This window comes from Pelodiscus sinensis, chromosome 1 (assembly GCF_052426305.1).
Source record: "Pelodiscus sinensis isolate ZL-2025 chromosome 1, ASM5242630v1, whole genome shotgun sequence".
Classification (NCBI taxonomy): Eukaryota; Metazoa; Chordata; order Testudines; family Trionychidae; genus Pelodiscus; species Pelodiscus sinensis.
The window spans coordinates 301,025,641-301,041,669 of record NC_143052.1 but is presented as its reverse complement, the minus strand read 5'-3'; the positions used below and the strand labels follow the sequence as shown (position 1 = coordinate 301,041,669).

The 16,029-nt window shown below is 44.8% G+C and overlaps 1 protein-coding gene across 16 annotated transcripts in view; it reads left to right on the top strand.

Moving 5' to 3' along the window:
• NBEA (neurobeachin) overlaps positions 1 to 16,029 on the top strand; it is a 748,862-nt gene that overhangs the window by 603,770 nt on the left and 129,063 nt on the right. For all 16 annotated transcript variants that reach the window (XM_075919178.2, XM_075919174.2, XM_075919172.2 and 13 more), the window contains one exon: positions 4,922 to 5,037. In XM_075919178.2, coding sequence (XP_075775293.2) covers positions 4,922 to 5,037 — 116 coding nt within the window. The remainder of the gene's footprint in view (positions 1 to 4,921; positions 5,038 to 16,029) is intronic.

Here is a 16,029-nt window from a genome sequence, read left to right as displayed (position 1 = left end):
TGTGTGTATTTGTTTTTGAGGTACCATTTTTGCAAAGATTTTTGGTTTTGGTTTCACCATCCATCAATATAGAAAATATTTTGCATTTTCCAAGTTTCCCCATCTTATTCGGATTATACTAAATTATTTTTCTCCTGCTTCTGTGATTAAGAGGGGAATATATTTGAAAAATGCAAACTCAAGGCTTAGGTTTACAAATCTAAATACTATATAAAAATGTATTGTAAAATCAGCTTGAAGCATTAACAGGTTTCACATAGCTTTACAGCATTGTCAAAATACACAGAGGAGTCTTCCATTTTTACTACCAACATTATCTGAAGAGTTCCAATAAGCCCCTGAGATACCCTCCTTCAAAGCTCCCCATCACTCCTATCCGCCTTCTTACCTTCTGTGAGAAGATCATCTTGTGGTGCTGATTGCATTCATGCATCAACTCTCACACCAGGGTTTTTTGCCTTCGCATCTAGGCTCAGTTATATTGCCAGCTTGGGAATATTTAAAAAGCAGACACTCTGTAAGGATATTTAGTAAATCTCATACTTCTCTAAAATTTTCAAATATCTTACTATAGCCATAGTCTGTCTGCACTCTGCACATTAAGGTCTTGATCTGCTGGGAATTTACTGTCTTCCAAAAAGCCAGTATAGCAGATCCATATAAACTTCTCCACGTTTGTGATAGCATGTCTGAAAAGAGGTGTAGTTTGATCAAAGCTTGCAGGATTAACAAAACCTACAGCAGTAGGTTCTTCCTGTGCTACCTGAAATAAGTAGGTATGGAATCAATTTATTGTGCATAATTTATTTTGGCCTCTGCTGAAATAACTTGCACGCTGAAATTCCTCAGATATATAGTCAATAGAGAGCTTTCTGGGCACATTTGCTTTCCTACATGTTTCAGTTAAATCAAATGTAGCATTTACGGACATTTTGTAAATTTGTGAGATTCCCTTTGGAGAATTTGGGTCAAACCTAAAATAAATTAGTATATTATACCAATCTTTTGTAGTAGTAGTAGCATTTTATTTATTTATTTGATTAATTAATGAATTTATGTATTTGTGTCCGATAGTACTCTCAACATCTTAGGGTCTTACAGTTACAAGAGATGGGTTCCTGTATACTTTAAAATGAATTATTAAACTATTTATAACTTAATATAAGTTACTAAAATGTTAAATACATTCTTCACATTGTTTTAGAAGGCTGCGTGTGGGAACACACAACAGAATGGAAATCACTTGTAAAATAACATGACTGTTCTGTGCTGCATATTTGTCAGATCTGTTGTCCCGTTGGAGTCCCTTGATTTTGTAGAGAAATACAAAGATAAAAAATGGCAAAAAAACATTTGCAGCTACTGTAGAGAGATGGATGTTAAGATTTTCAAATAAGTGTGCATGTACTTCCATAGGCAGGGCTGGTGAGAATCTACACCAGGCTCTCTGGAGAGCCAGCTCAGGCCCCCCAAAAGGGCAGGGCATCAGGCAGAAGGGGTGGGGCTGGGAGCTATTTTCCCCCAGGCCTTCAGTGCTACTGGAGCCACAGCATGAATGCTCCCAGGGGCTCCATCAGCGATTTAAAGGGCTGAGGTAGTGGTGACAGAGGCTGGCCACTTCAGGCACTTAAACTGCAAGGTCCCAGGGCTGCTGCCCCCTTGCTAACCCTGTCAACAGCACTACGGACAGGCATTTTTATGTCTAATTTGTATGTGTAAGAACCGCCATTTTTCACAAGTCACAGTTAATTTATACCCACCAATCAAGGTAATTGTATGTTCAAATTAAGCATACAAATGTTGATTCTCTGCTTTGTAAATTGGGTCTGCTATATATATGGTCCAATTCATAGTCATGAAAAATGCAGCATGGATCATGAAATCTGGTTTTCCCCTGTGAAATCAATGAAGGAAATCAGTTTTTCTCATATTGGGGGTCCTGATCCAAATGGGAGTTGCAGGGAGGTTATTTTAGGTGGGTCATGGTATTACCCCTCCCTTACTTCTGTGCTACCTTCAGAGCTGGGCAGCCAGGGATTGGCAGCCCTGTCAGCAGCAGTACAGTAGTAAGGGTGGCAATACCATACCATATCACTGTTACTTCTGCTCTGATGCTGCTGGCAGCAGCTCTGTCTTCTGAGAGTTGGGCTCCTGCGCAGCAGCTACCACTCACCAGATGCCCAGCTCTGAAGGCAGCGCTGCTACCTGCAGCAGTGCAGAATTAATGGGAGGCAGTACCACAATCTCCCTAAAATTACCTTGGGACTCCCCAACTTCTTTTGGAGTCAGGTTCCCTACAATTACAGCCCCATGAAATTTCAGATATAAATAGCTGAAATAATGGCATTTATGATTTTTAAAATCCTATGACAATGAAATTGACTAAAATGGACTGTAAATTTCGTAAGGCTGTAACTATATATGCAATTATATCAATGTCTCTGTGTGCAAATGTGTGCCTCACATTTTCAATAATGGCTAACGCTTTTGGGTGTGCTCAACTTGACACTTTTAAGGGAGCCTATATTAGAAAGTGTAGAGCACCTATCATTTGTAAACCATCCACTTTTAAGTGTGGCCACCCAGAAGTTGTGTCACCTCAGATGAGTAGTTGCTGTTGAAAATTTAGGTTGTAAATAATGAAATAAAATGTACACATCTCAAAGTTTTCAGACCCCCCCCCCATTTTAACTGCACAGTGCTTATTTTACTTATAGTAACTTTAAGTTTTATTACAACATTTTGTTATTTTTCACTAATAAAATGTGATTAAGAAACTTGTGGATTGGAGAAGAATAAGGCATATAGTAGACACTAAAAAAACCAGAAGTTTAATACTGTTTGGCAGAAAGGGAGATCTGAAACCTCAGCCACAGAAATTCAAAGAATAGATGGTTTGCTGATGCACCACTGATTTTTTTCCTTTTATTCCTTTAAATGGGCAACATACACATAAGCCTGACTACACATGGCAGCTAAATTAACATCATTAGACCTGACTGGCTCCATTGAAGCCATTATGGACTATTATTTCAGCTATCTATAGACTGAGAAATCTCTAAGCAGGACTCTCTACAGTGGCAGAGATATTAGTGTTTGAGTTGACAATACATATACCAAACAGTGTCCAAAAAGGCCTAGATGTCACAAATTGTGATAATAAAGTCCCAAAGTATAAACTTACACAAACACCCATAAAGCCAGGGGCCAATATAGTTAAGGTTGAGGTCAGTAACATAAAATGGTCCATCATAAATGTGATCATACTGTATCTCTAAAAGGTATATTGTGTTAAATTGCAGGTATTGTCATTTTAGAGAGCTGTAAATAAATAAATATATTGTAACTTGTAAAATATATATACATAATATGTCCATCTGCCTAGGTATTGGTATGGGCCTTAGAACTGCAATAGCCAAACATTTCAAAGCATTTAAGAACAGAAGTAATCTCATTCTTTATTTCTAGCCTGTAGGAGACATAGCTGGCTTAATGTATAGGATTTATTTGTGTCTGTATGTAAGACAGAGTGTGTCTCTGTGTGTAAAGCACTTATTCAGGACAAACTAAGTGAAATAAAGGAGCACTGAATTAATTTTGAAAATGGTGAGGTAAACAGTCTCGCTTTTGTAGGATTAAGTTCCACAGACTAGATCAAGCTGCTGCAAAAGTTCTGTTTCCTGCACTCTCGAATCTCCCTTTATTAGTCAACAATTTTACTTTTCCATTAAAATGTAGCTGTTGTGGGTGTTGATGAACATGGAGAACAATACGTTATTCCTAGGGAAGGACAGAGATTTTATACTAGACAACCTGTAAGTGTTGCTAAGCACATGGTCTGCTATGGTTTATACCATTTAGGGTATGTCTCCTCTTGGAGGTGAGGGTGCAGTAACTTAGACAGCAGTGGAAGGGAGTAGAAACCTGTGCAGACCCTGTGGGTATGTACTTGGATGGCTAGCCCAAGCTGCTGCCTTTGCTGCCATGGCTACACTGCAGTTTTTGGCAGTGAGAGCTAGCATGTGTCTCCTCAAGATGGGAACCACACCAGACTTCCAACTGTAGACATACCAACAGAGCTTTATGAGGTGTAGCTTCATTATTAGATAGGAATCTCAGTAATAAAGTCTGGAAGTCGTAAGTATGGGAGTTATTATGGCTGTGCATTGGAGCTAAAATGTCTACTTTGGTAATTCTATTTGGGACAGTGAATGTGTCTAATTCTGTAAAATTTATTGTATAATAGGATCCTAATCCTGAATTGGATTATGATTGCTATCACAGCATAAAAATTTTAGCATTAGTATTACATGCTTGTTTTGAAGTTCAGTTCTCAGGCTTTGCAAGCAAACACCACTCTTATATTTGAATTCATTTAACTCCAGTAACTAAAGGGAATAATTCCTGCCCCCTTCCACAGCCCCCTGTTTTCTTTCCAAACAAACCCTGCCCCCATTACTGTAGTAAATAGAAGATAAAGTCTGTAGTGTTGTTGGAGCTCAGTGGGGCTGAAAGCAGAGATGGGCAAGCTGTAGGGACAGGATTCACTAACTGCATTGATGTATAAAATATCTTTCATCTGTGATTCTGGAATATATTGCATTCCCCTTAATGCATTTATCCTCAAAATATCCCTGTGATGTATGGAAATAGAAATAGTGTTATCCTATTGTAAAATTGGAAAACTACGGCACAAAGGATGGAGAGTACTTTTAGCAATGCTATAGCACTGATAAAATAAAATATATAGATAGATTTCTATATAAGAATTATTCAAAGAATATTAGTATTTTGCTGATTTCATTAAACAAAATAAAAAGGCTTTGAGAGAATGTCATGTAAATCATTCTAATAAGTTTGCTCTGCATTTTAAAGTTTAATAATGCTCTTAAAATAAACATGTTTTAAATTTAATTGCCAGGAGAATATCTCTGGCCACTCCCAGACAGCTTTATAAGTCCTCCAATATGACTCAGCGCTGGCAGCGACGGGAGATTTCTAACTTTGAATATTTGATGTTCCTCAATACTATAGCAGGTAAGGCTTCTAACTCTTTAATCCTTCATAATATGTTTATGTTTGTCAAAAGCTTGAGTACCGTGACTTGGTAGAATACATTTATCCCTTTGGAATTCAGCTGCAGTTTTATGATAGATTCTGAAATACTCACATTAAATTTTATCAGAAAATGCACATGCTATCACTGAGGCTTTAGATTCATTTATTGTTATGAAGGTTGTTCCCGGCTCTGCTTCTGCCATTTCCTCTGCTGACAGCTTTGTCTGAAGCTTTATTAGAGTCAACAAACCATTGCCAGAGAGTGTCTGGAAATAATAATGGGAAAATGTAATTTCACTACTTCGTCATTCTCAGCAACAGCAACTAGACAGCAGAATAACAACAGTATTCTGCCTAGTACAGATGTCACCTGGTTTGTGGTATGATTAGATTACAGCATCTTTTCTCTTTTAGTTCTTTGTACTGAAATATAATATCAGATTAGATATTTCAAATGAGAAATAACTTCCGTAGATGTCCATTCTTTATTAGAGTATGTCTACACTACTAAGTTTTGTCGACAAAACTAATTCATGGTGTAGACAAAGCCTTAGTAAAATAAAGAGTTTTTTTTCAGGTGTCACTAATTAAATAGTAATAGTGGCTATTAGTAATAGTACCTCTGTTTTCCTTTTTTCTATGTATTGATAATAAGAGTGAGTTGAAATGTAAAAAGATGCATCTTTCAGTATGAGGTATAAAACATTTATCTAGTGGTGGTTGCTATTATTTTCCCAGCAGCATAGCACATAAACTAATATATAAATGAATGAATCTCACCTTAGGAGAACTTTCTCATGTATCCCACACCAATGAGCTCTAATTCAGAATAAAATTAACTCCACTGAGCATATCGACATTGTATTCCAGTGTTGATACACCACTTAACTTGGCTTTCATTTTCATGGTTGAAATGGTCCTCCTAATATGTTCCTTAGGCCAGAGAGTGGAAGGAACTCCTGTATCTAAAACCATATTTAATGACTCATCTCTTCATTTATTCTGACTAGAGCTGGGTGAATTTTTTCATGCCAAGAAAGCAGACCAAAACTATTCACAAAGCCAACATTAATTCACCAGTTTTGGTTCAAAATTGGGGAGAGCTAGATTCACAAGCAGACATAGGTGTCCTAACTACCAGTCTTTAGAGTTATTCTCTCAGGGTATGTCTACACAGCAAAGTTATTTCGAAATAACAACCATTATTTCTAAATAACTTTCCTAGTGTCTATACAGCCAAATCGCTATTTCGAAATTAACTTGAAATAGCGGAGCACTTATTTCAAATTTGGTAAACCTCATTCTACGAGGAATAATGCAAAATTCAAAATAGCTAATTCGAAATAAGCGCTGTGTAGACTCTTATTTTGAACTAGGGGGCCTCCAGCCCTTCCCAGGGTGCCCTGGTGGCCACTCTGGGCCAAACCAGGAAAACTCCTCTCCTCCCCCTCAGCCCTTAAAGGGGTAGAGTCTGTTTGGCCACAGGGCCTGTGCCAGCTCCAAGCCTGCCAGCCCAGAGCCTTCAGGCGCTACCCCTGACCCAGTTGCCAGCATGAGCCAGCCAGCTAGTGCCAGCCAGCCCTCCACCGCTCCCAAGGAGCAGTCTGGCAGCTCCCAGGAGCCTGAAAAGGGCTGCAAAAAGCGGGCGCCTTCCTGGTCCAGTGCGGAGATCATGAACCTGATTGAGGTTTGGTGGGAGGCCTCCAATGCAGTGTTTCCCAAACTATGGGCCGCAGCCTGGTACCGGGCCATGGGAAAAAAATACCGGGCCTCAGCATGCCTGTTGGCTGCCAGCAGGGCCAGCCTTAGGCCGATTCGGGCCCCGTGCCTCTGAACCCGGAAGTGCCGGCGAGTTACAAAGCCAGGGCCCCTGCTCCACCGATATGTGGAGCTGGGTCTCTCCCCTGGCTCTGCCGGGCGCCGGTCCCCCACCCCGCGCATCCTCCCACCCCGCCCCCAGAGCATCCCCACCGTGCGCGGCTCCTCCTCACCGCCTGCTGCTGCCCATGTGCAGCATTGCATGTAGGCAGGGAGGACGCCCGGGCGTGATGTGACATCATGGCCCAGGATTTTAAAATCTTCGGAAGCACCTGGCAGGTCCACGCTGGCTCTGGCGGCCTCCAGCCCTGCAATGTGGAAGGCAGAAGGTAGGGAATGGACTTGGGCGGAGGCGGCAGTGGCTTGCATGGAGGGGGAGAAGTGGAAGGAGAAGGGGTTTGGGCGGGGGGAGGGGAAGGCACCAAGGGACAGGGTGCAGGAGAGAGAGACAAATGCCAGGGGGCCAAGTGCAGACAATGAGGGAAAGGACAGGAGGGGAGGTGTCAGTGGGAGGGGGGGACAGGGTGATGCTGGGAGAGGAGAGGGGAAGGGCATTGGGGGCTGGAGGAGGAGGTGTGGGAGAAAGCTTGAAAGAAGGGGTGGGCATGAGAGAGGTGGGGATGGGCAAGTCATGTGTGAGGGCACAGAGGGGCAGGAGGGGATGGGGCAGAGAGTGCTGAGGGGGTGGGTATCAGGGAAAAAGAGGGCAAAGGGGGCAGGGGCAGTAAGGGAAGGGGAAGGCACCAGAAGGGTGCAGGGCTAAGGGAAGGTGCAGGTGCCAAGGGATTCTGGGGTGAGGAGGAGGGGAGAGCTGGCCACTGGAAGCAGCACTGGACTGGGGAATCAGGGCAGCCCCTGGGGAGTTTGGGGGGCCGGTGGAAGCAGGGCTGCCGGGGGGTGCAAGGTTGGGGGCAGGGAGCTGGCCGGGGAAGATGGGGGGAGAGAAGAAGCGGCCGCCGGAAGGAGGTCTGGATGCGGGCAGCGGGGCTGGCCAAGGGAGATTGGGAGGAGAAGCGGGGGGGACCTGGCTGCCCAGGAGGGAGTTGGGGGAAGTGGGGCTGGCCAGAGGCGCAGCAGGGGGAGCAGGGGGGAGGAATGAATCGGCCTGCGGGGAGTGGGACTAACCCGGCCATATGTAGATCTTGGGACGCTGCCCCAGTTCCCTCCTCCCCACCACAAAGCATGAGTTAGTCCAGCCCGGGGATTCTATTGTTCCCCCTCCACACATACACCCCTTGAGTAATTGCGAACTGTCTGGCTGGTAGACACACTCATGCAGCCTGAGCACATTTACCAGCCAGGCAGATCGAAACTACAAACTGATACATCTAGTAATAATACAACTTACCTAATGAGAAAATACCAGACATGTTATATGTCTGGTATTTTCTCAGTTTGTTTTTATGTGTTTATATTTTTGGGCTGCAAAAAGCAGTATTGGAAAAAAAAGGGTTCCAACTAAAGTAAAAAATTTGGGAAACCCTGGTCTAACCAGCTTTCTGTCTGTCTTACAGTCCATTTATCCAATTCATATTCCTTAACTTGCTGGCAAGAATATTGTGGGTGACCATATCAAAAGCTTTGCTAAAGCTGGCACTGGGAGTTTTGGGAGGACCAGAAACAACTTATTTTAATATTCATTATTTGATTAATGAATATGCAAATTAACATTACCGGTCCTCCAAAAGTTCGTGAATTGATTTACTGGTCCCCATGTCAAAAAGTTTGGGAACCCCTGCTCCAATGTCAATGATCTCTGCACTAGATGCAGGAATACAGCTGTCTACAGGCAGATGGCTGACAGCCTGGCCACCAAAGGCCACATGCACACCCAGGAATAGGTGCGCATGAAAATAAAGAAGCTGAGGCAGGCCTATGCCAGGGCCACGGGGCAGCTCCCAACCAGGGACAGACCCAGACCTCTTACCCTATTTTGACGCCCTGGACCGCATCCTGGGGGACCAGACAGTCCGTGCCCCCCAGTTGGTCATCGACTTTGGGACAGAGGGCCCTGACCGGGGCACAGAGGAGGAGGAGGACGACAGTCAGCAGTCGCAGGAGCCTGGAGGGAGCATGGCACTCACCCAGGACCCCTGAGCTGTCACAGCAGCCATGTCACCGCTGTCTTCCGAGGCCAGGAAGGCCTCGACATGTGAGTGCTATCACTGTCCCCTTATGCGGGGCGGGGTGGGGGAGGGAACCCAGGGACCATGCATGTGGGCCTTGCTGACCATGGATCACGCAGCAACCTGTGCATGTGCCACGCCAGCCGGGGCATGTGGCTCCGGCTGGCAGCCACACAGGGACCCTGGCCTGTTATCCACACACATGTATGTATGAAAGCACATGACATGCTCCTGACCCCTGGGAGGGACACTGCACAATGCCCTCCCTCCAGAAGCCCCCTCTATGCAGAGGCAGGGCACATCTTCCTTTCCCCCCCACACACCCATACTATATACAGCACAGGGGCATGGGTGCATTCCTGGCCCAGCTCTCACTCCCAGGGATAGCAGGACATGATGGTGCAGAGACCTGCCATCCTCGCCTTGCAGAGAGAGGCTGGGCTTTGTTCCCAGGGATAACTGTCCTCTTCTCGTGTTTCTCCACAGCCACACCAGCTGCGAGTGCAGGGCGCACCACCCCGCCCGGGACATCCTCCCGCACCCAAGCCAGCAGGCTCACCCAGACCCAGGAGGAGTACCAGCGGCAGCACCTGGGGTTACTGCGAAGGCAGATCCGCAGCCAGGTGCACTGGGTGCATGAAGACCTGCAGCTGCGGCGGGAGAGCTTGCGGGAGCTGCTTGATCAGGGCTGTGCCATCCGTGACCACCTGCATACCCTGGTGCAGAGATTGCTGCCTGCTGCCGCTCCAGCCTCTGTAGCCACCCCAGCTATCGCTCCTCCTCCCACTCCTGCTCCCCCTCCTGCTTCTTTCTCTCCCCCCCTCACCTCACCCTCCATACCCACTCCCCCTGGAGATGCCAAGGACCCTGCACCTGCAGTGCTGGGAATCAGGTGGACCAGCAAGACCCCTAACCCTGAGCTTCTCCTCCCCCTTCCTCTCCTTGCCTCCCCCTTCCAGCTCCCTCCTCCCAGGTTTCCCCCTCCCCCTCCCATCCTCATTCCTCCCTTACCCCAGTTATGGTCAATAAAGAGAGTTTGTTTTTGGCAACACGTGTTTTTATTTTACATCAGGAAGGGTGGTTAGGGAGGGGAAAATGGAAGGACATGAGGGTGGAATAAGGCACAAGGCCCCAGTGGGCCACGCCAGGGAGACTTCACTCCTCCTCTGGGTGGAAGCTCTCCTGCAGGGCCTCCTAGGCCTGAACAGCCCCCCGATGGTCCTCCTAGCTGACAGCCGTGCAGGGCTGCACGTAAAGGCCAGCCAAGTGGTTGGCCTCTGCCATCCAACCTGGCAGAAAAGCCTCCCCCTTCCTCTCTCACAAATTATGCAGCACACAACACACTGCCACCATGTGCAGAATATTCCACTTGGATAGATGGCAGGTGAGGAGGCATCTAAAACGGCCCTTCAACTGGCCAAATGCCCCCTCCACCATAGAATCATAGAACTGTAGAGCTGGAAGAGACCTCAGAAGGTCATCAAGTCCAACCCCCTGCTTTAGGCGGGACCAATCACTATGTGGGCCCTGCTGAGCTTGGCATTAAAGGCCTGCCGGGAGGGGTTGAGGTGTTCCGTGTAGGGCTTCATGGGCCAGGGTTGTAGTGGGTAGGCCGTATCCCACACCAGGCACACAAGCATGTTCACGTCTCCGACCCTGATGTGACGGTCGGGGAAGAAAGTCCCAGTGTGCAGCCTTTAGCACATGGAGGAGTTGAAGTAAACCCACATGTCGCGTGCTTTGCCGGACCAGCTCACGTTAATATCCATGAAATGGCCCCGGTGGTCAGACACAGCCTGCTTGATGACTGAGAAGTATCCCTTCCAGTTGATGTAGAGGGAGGCCTGGTGTTCCAGGGCACAGATGGGGATGTGCATCCCGTTGATTGCCCCCCCCCCCTCAGTTGGGGAAACCCAGGGCCCCAAACACCTTGATCACTGCGTCCACATCAGTAACATGGATGACTCTGCAGAGCAGTACTCTGTTGATGGCCTTGACCACCTGCAGAGGGACACACAAAACCATCAAGAGTCATTGGGGTGCCAGGATGGCTGACAGTGCTCCTCCCCCGCCACTGCCCCGAGCCCCCACTCCCAGGAGCAACCCCCCCTGCAATCCTGGCCACCCGCCATAGTGCGGGTGGGATAGACCAAATCCTTCCATGGAGGGGACTTGAACGCCTCCAGTTTCCCTAGGGCAGCCCATCCTCTCCTCGCACCCCCCCTCCTGGCACAGTGGCCGGAGATTGCCATACCTGCATAAGCACTGCTCCAGTGGTGGATATCCCCACGCCGAATTGGTTTGCCACGGATCGGTAGGTATCCGGCATGGAGAGCTTCCAGAGGGTGATGGCCACATGCTTGTGGAGGGGAATGGTTGGCCTCATGTGCTTGTCCCATCGCCGCAGAGCAGGGGCGAGCCACTTTCAGAGGTCGAGGAAGGTGTCCTTCTTCATCCTGAAGTTCTGGGTCTATTGTTGGTCTCCCCAGCGCTCGAGGATGATGTGGTCCCACCAGTCACTGCTGGTGTCCAGATGCCAGATGCGGCGGGGCACTCTGGCATCCCCAGGGAGGTCCGGAAGAGGGCCTGGGGCTTGGGCTGTAGCAGATACTGCCAGGCAGTCTCCAGCAATTGCTGCCAGGCTTGCAGCAAGACCTCCAAAATGAGCACCAGAGTGCCCAGGGGCAGTTCTGGCTCCATGGTGCCGAGTGCTGTGATGTCCCGAGTCAGGGCAACCAAAGCAAGCAGAGGGGAAAAAATGCTTTGCTGTCCCTCAGCGAGGTAGGCAAGTAAGCAGGGAAAGCTGAGAACCGGCTGTCTGGGGGGTGCGGGGGTGTCTCTTTAAGCACGAGCCTCAGATAGCCTCAGGCAGCAGCCACATAAAGCAACTACTGACCTGATGCCCTGCTGCATCTGGTTTCAGCTTGCCTTAAATGCGATTCAGCGTCCAATCAGTGTAGACGCGCTATTTCTAAATGCATTTTGTGTGTAGATGTGTTATTTCAAAATATCTTATTTCGAATTAACTATTTTGAAATAAGATATTTTGAAATAACACTGTTGTACAGACGTACCCTCCATTTTTCCATGATTCAGTAATGTTTTAAATATATATAGAAAGTAAGATAACTTCAGAAGAAGGGATTGAGAGGCCCCTGAGAGCTATTGAAGTGTTATCATGATATAGCTGGAAAATTGAGACACAGTGCGACTTGCTCTATGTCACACAAGAAGGTCTGTTGTAGAACTGGGAATTTAACCCAGATCTCCTGAGTCCTAGTCCAGTACATTAACCACAAAACTTTCCTTCCTCCATAATTTCCTTCTTATGTTTTAGTATCACTCTTTAAATCACCCCTGAATGCTAGTAGGCACAATCCAAAGCTCCTTTTAAAACCATCTTCTTGATAAATTACATCAGTGCTTCTCAAACTTTAGCAACCAATTACCCCCATTTGGATTTAAAATTTTTCAGAGACCTCCAAGCCCTTCCCCTGCTCAGCCCCAGACCTCGTCCCATGCTGCCTCTTCCTCTACGGTCCCAACTCCTCCACCCCACCTCTTCCCAGCCCTGCTCCACCCTTGCCCGTTGTCGTTCCTGCTTCTTTTCTCCCCCCAGTGTGTACTGTCCCCGCTCCTCCTCCTTCCTCCCAGTTCCTGCTGCATGCCACTGAGGAGCAGTCCCCCAGCATACAGGAGGCACTGGGAAGGATGGAGAGAAGTTGAGGGAGGGAGGTGAGGGGAGTTGATCAGTGGAGGAGGTAGACCCCCTGGAATAGTCTTGCAGAGCAACAGGGTCCACTCATTTATGCCTAGTGGTATCTCCAACACATCCAGACATGGAAGACATGATTATGTTTGAAGTGATGTAGAAAATCAGTACACTGAGGTATTCCTTAGTAGACGAGCTCCAAACTTCAAAGACCACTTAAAATATCCCAAAGACCACTTAAAAGGTATACAGTAATTTTTTTTAACTTGTAGTAAAAAATGATGTCTCCTAGACAAGGTTTTTGATTAGTTATTTATTTGGGTGGGGACTTATGGCAGGTTTCCCACCGTTGAACTCTCTTGTAACGCGGCGGCCATACATTTACACTTGGGATATACAGATGCTACTGAATGCAATGTTTGAAGTAATACTGGTTTGTTTGTTCTTATTCTTGCATGTCTGTGTGCTTCTGTTATTTCTTTCCTTTTTTTACAGAATTGATCAGTATCTTGAGGGTGCTTTTAGTGACTTGACACACCTGTATTTACCCAACTGTGAATTCATCTGATTTCTGAAAGCTTGCAAATTCTGTCTGCCTCAGAGTCTCACATTGTAATACACACAGTGCTCCTGTTAAACCAAATGTTTCCCACATTTTGATGATTAATATTTAGATTTAATGAAGCCTTTCTGTAAGACACATTCAAGCCAAAATTTAGATAAGAGTTGTTTCATCTGCATGTAATATTGCTAACTTGGATAAAGATCTAGCTATTCAGAAGAAGATTAGCTATGTTTTGGTTTTGGTCAGTCTTAGTCTAATGTCTTTCTTAGTTCTTTCACTCTTACTGATGATGCTTTCATGCCACCACACATGTTAACATAATTTGTCTTTTCTATGAGGGGAGACGATGCGCTGATTATTAAAGGATTCAAAGAAGATTATAATGCATATTATGTTAAGTGAGTTCCCTTCATTAGCTCCTGTGCATGCTATCCAAAGTAGGATGTGAATAAAGTGTTAAGCAATTAATGTTTGAGGAGCTTTCCTGTATCATGCAGAACATTAATTAAAGAAGCTCCTTGTCTGAAACCTGTCTCATTGCTTGGAACTACTGCTAGAGTCTTTCTTAATGATCTACAAATTCTCTAATCACTTTTCACTTTTCCAAGATGGGTAATGTTAGCCTTTGTGTTGGACTAGAAATGCGATACTACCATACTGTCTCCTAATCTCCCCCCATACTAAGATACCTAAAAAAAGGCCAGATCCCTCCTTGGCTGCGAGCAAACCACTAGGGTTTTCTTTGTTGAAAATGGCTTATTCCAGCCCTCAGACATTTTAGGCCTATCACCATTTTTAACAATCCTATAATTCTTGCATCATGATAAATCTTATCTGCTTCTGTAGCAGGTGTCAAATAGTGCAATATTATTATGAAGCAGTTGTGGCTTTCCATGCAAAGTGCATATGAAAAAACACAAAAGCAGCTGAATCATTGTGAAATCATATTTATCTTGCTTTCTTACATTTTGAAAGTTCATTTAGAAAGTAACAAAACAGGGTATGTCTACAAAAAACATTATTTCAAAATAACCTAGTCTTTGTCTACACAGCCGGCAGTTATTTTGAAATAATGTTGAAATACTGTCAAGCTGGAGGACTTCTTACTCCGACTCCTGTAACCCTCATTATATGAGGAGTAAGGGAAGTCGGAGGAAGAGTACTCTATTTCTAAATAAGTGCTGTGTAGAGGCTCCCAATTTTGAAATAAGCTATTTCAAAATAAGGTGGTGTCTAGACTACATCCCTCTTTCTACAGAGGGATGTAAATTAGACACTTCGAAATTGCAAATGAAGCGGGGATTTAAATATCCCATGCTTCATTTGCATAATCACATCATGGCACTTTTTCAAAAAAGCGCCATTTCGAAAGTAAAACCGCGGACCAGACTCAGTTCTTTAAAAAATGGCAGGCTTTTTTGAAAGATCATGTACTCAAAAAATGAAGTTTACAGGATCTTTCAAAAACACCTGTTGTTTTCGAAAGAACTGCGTCTAGTCCGCGATTTTACTTTCGAAATGGCACTTTTTGGAAAGAGTGCCATGACACGATTATGTAAATGAAGTGTGGGATATTTAAATCCCCACTTCATTTGCACTTTTGAAAGGATGTAGTCTAGACATAGCCTAAGATACACAATTGATGTAGTTCAATTTGTGTAGCTTATTTTGAGTTAAACCCTGCTGTGTAGACACACCCTTAGTGTACAGAATACATTTCAGTTACAAAAGCTGCTGTATCCTCTGCTTTCTCTTCTGTTGCTCATAGAATGGTCTCAGTTTTCTTTTGAAAGGGAAAATAAAATTTATCCTTGACAGTCCAACCCAACTGCTCACTTCAAAAAGAAACTATATATTTAAAAGCATATGGGAATGCCCTTGCCTACAAAACATTTCCCCTATATTGAAAACAGCAGAGATGATAACTGTCCAAATGCACAAGTTTCAAGCCAAGGTATATCCTATGCTGGCAGGAGAATGTCGCCAACATGCTCTGTGAGTGAGACAATTGAAACAAAATGTGGCGTGTGCAATTTCATAGGCGACTTTGGAACATTTAATATAATTATAAAATCTGGTGGTAAAGATGATATCTTGCTAAATAGAGACATTGCATATTTTATTTGCTTTCTTCCTGGAAGTGTGATTTCTTACACACTCTTTTACTTTTTGATTTACAGTGCTTCACAGTGGGAATAAGTATGAAATATTTGCTTTAAAGGTGTATGCTTTTGTACCAAGAATGTTCATGCAGACAATGATGGGCTAGTTTTAGACATTTAGCTGTTTGTTTAAATGGCACCATCCTGTTTAATAGCCTCATCTTTAACCACTGAGCGAGATACCCCCTGTTAATTCTTTTTCTCTGTGACTGTTCATTTAATCTGAGTCACACTTAGCCACTTAAGTAGCATGGATGTTTGCCAAATTGTATCCTGGTAAACAGTGCACAGTTCTTTTGGTTATATTTCCTTTTCTCACAGATTTCAACTAGCAAATATTTTTGTTACTATTTTTGTCTGGTTTTTTTTGTTTGTTTTTGTTTTTGTTTTGTTTTGTAGCTTATTCTTCTTCCTGCCAATTTTGGCATCTCACACTTTATGAAACAGTAAAAAATCATCCACATGTTCTCATGTTATCCTTCATTGCAGTCATTCAAACACAGTAGCCTTGGGAACTGCTGGACACATTTACCAATGGGATTTCTGACATAAACCCATTTCCTTTCTCTTGACATCTGTGACTCTGTT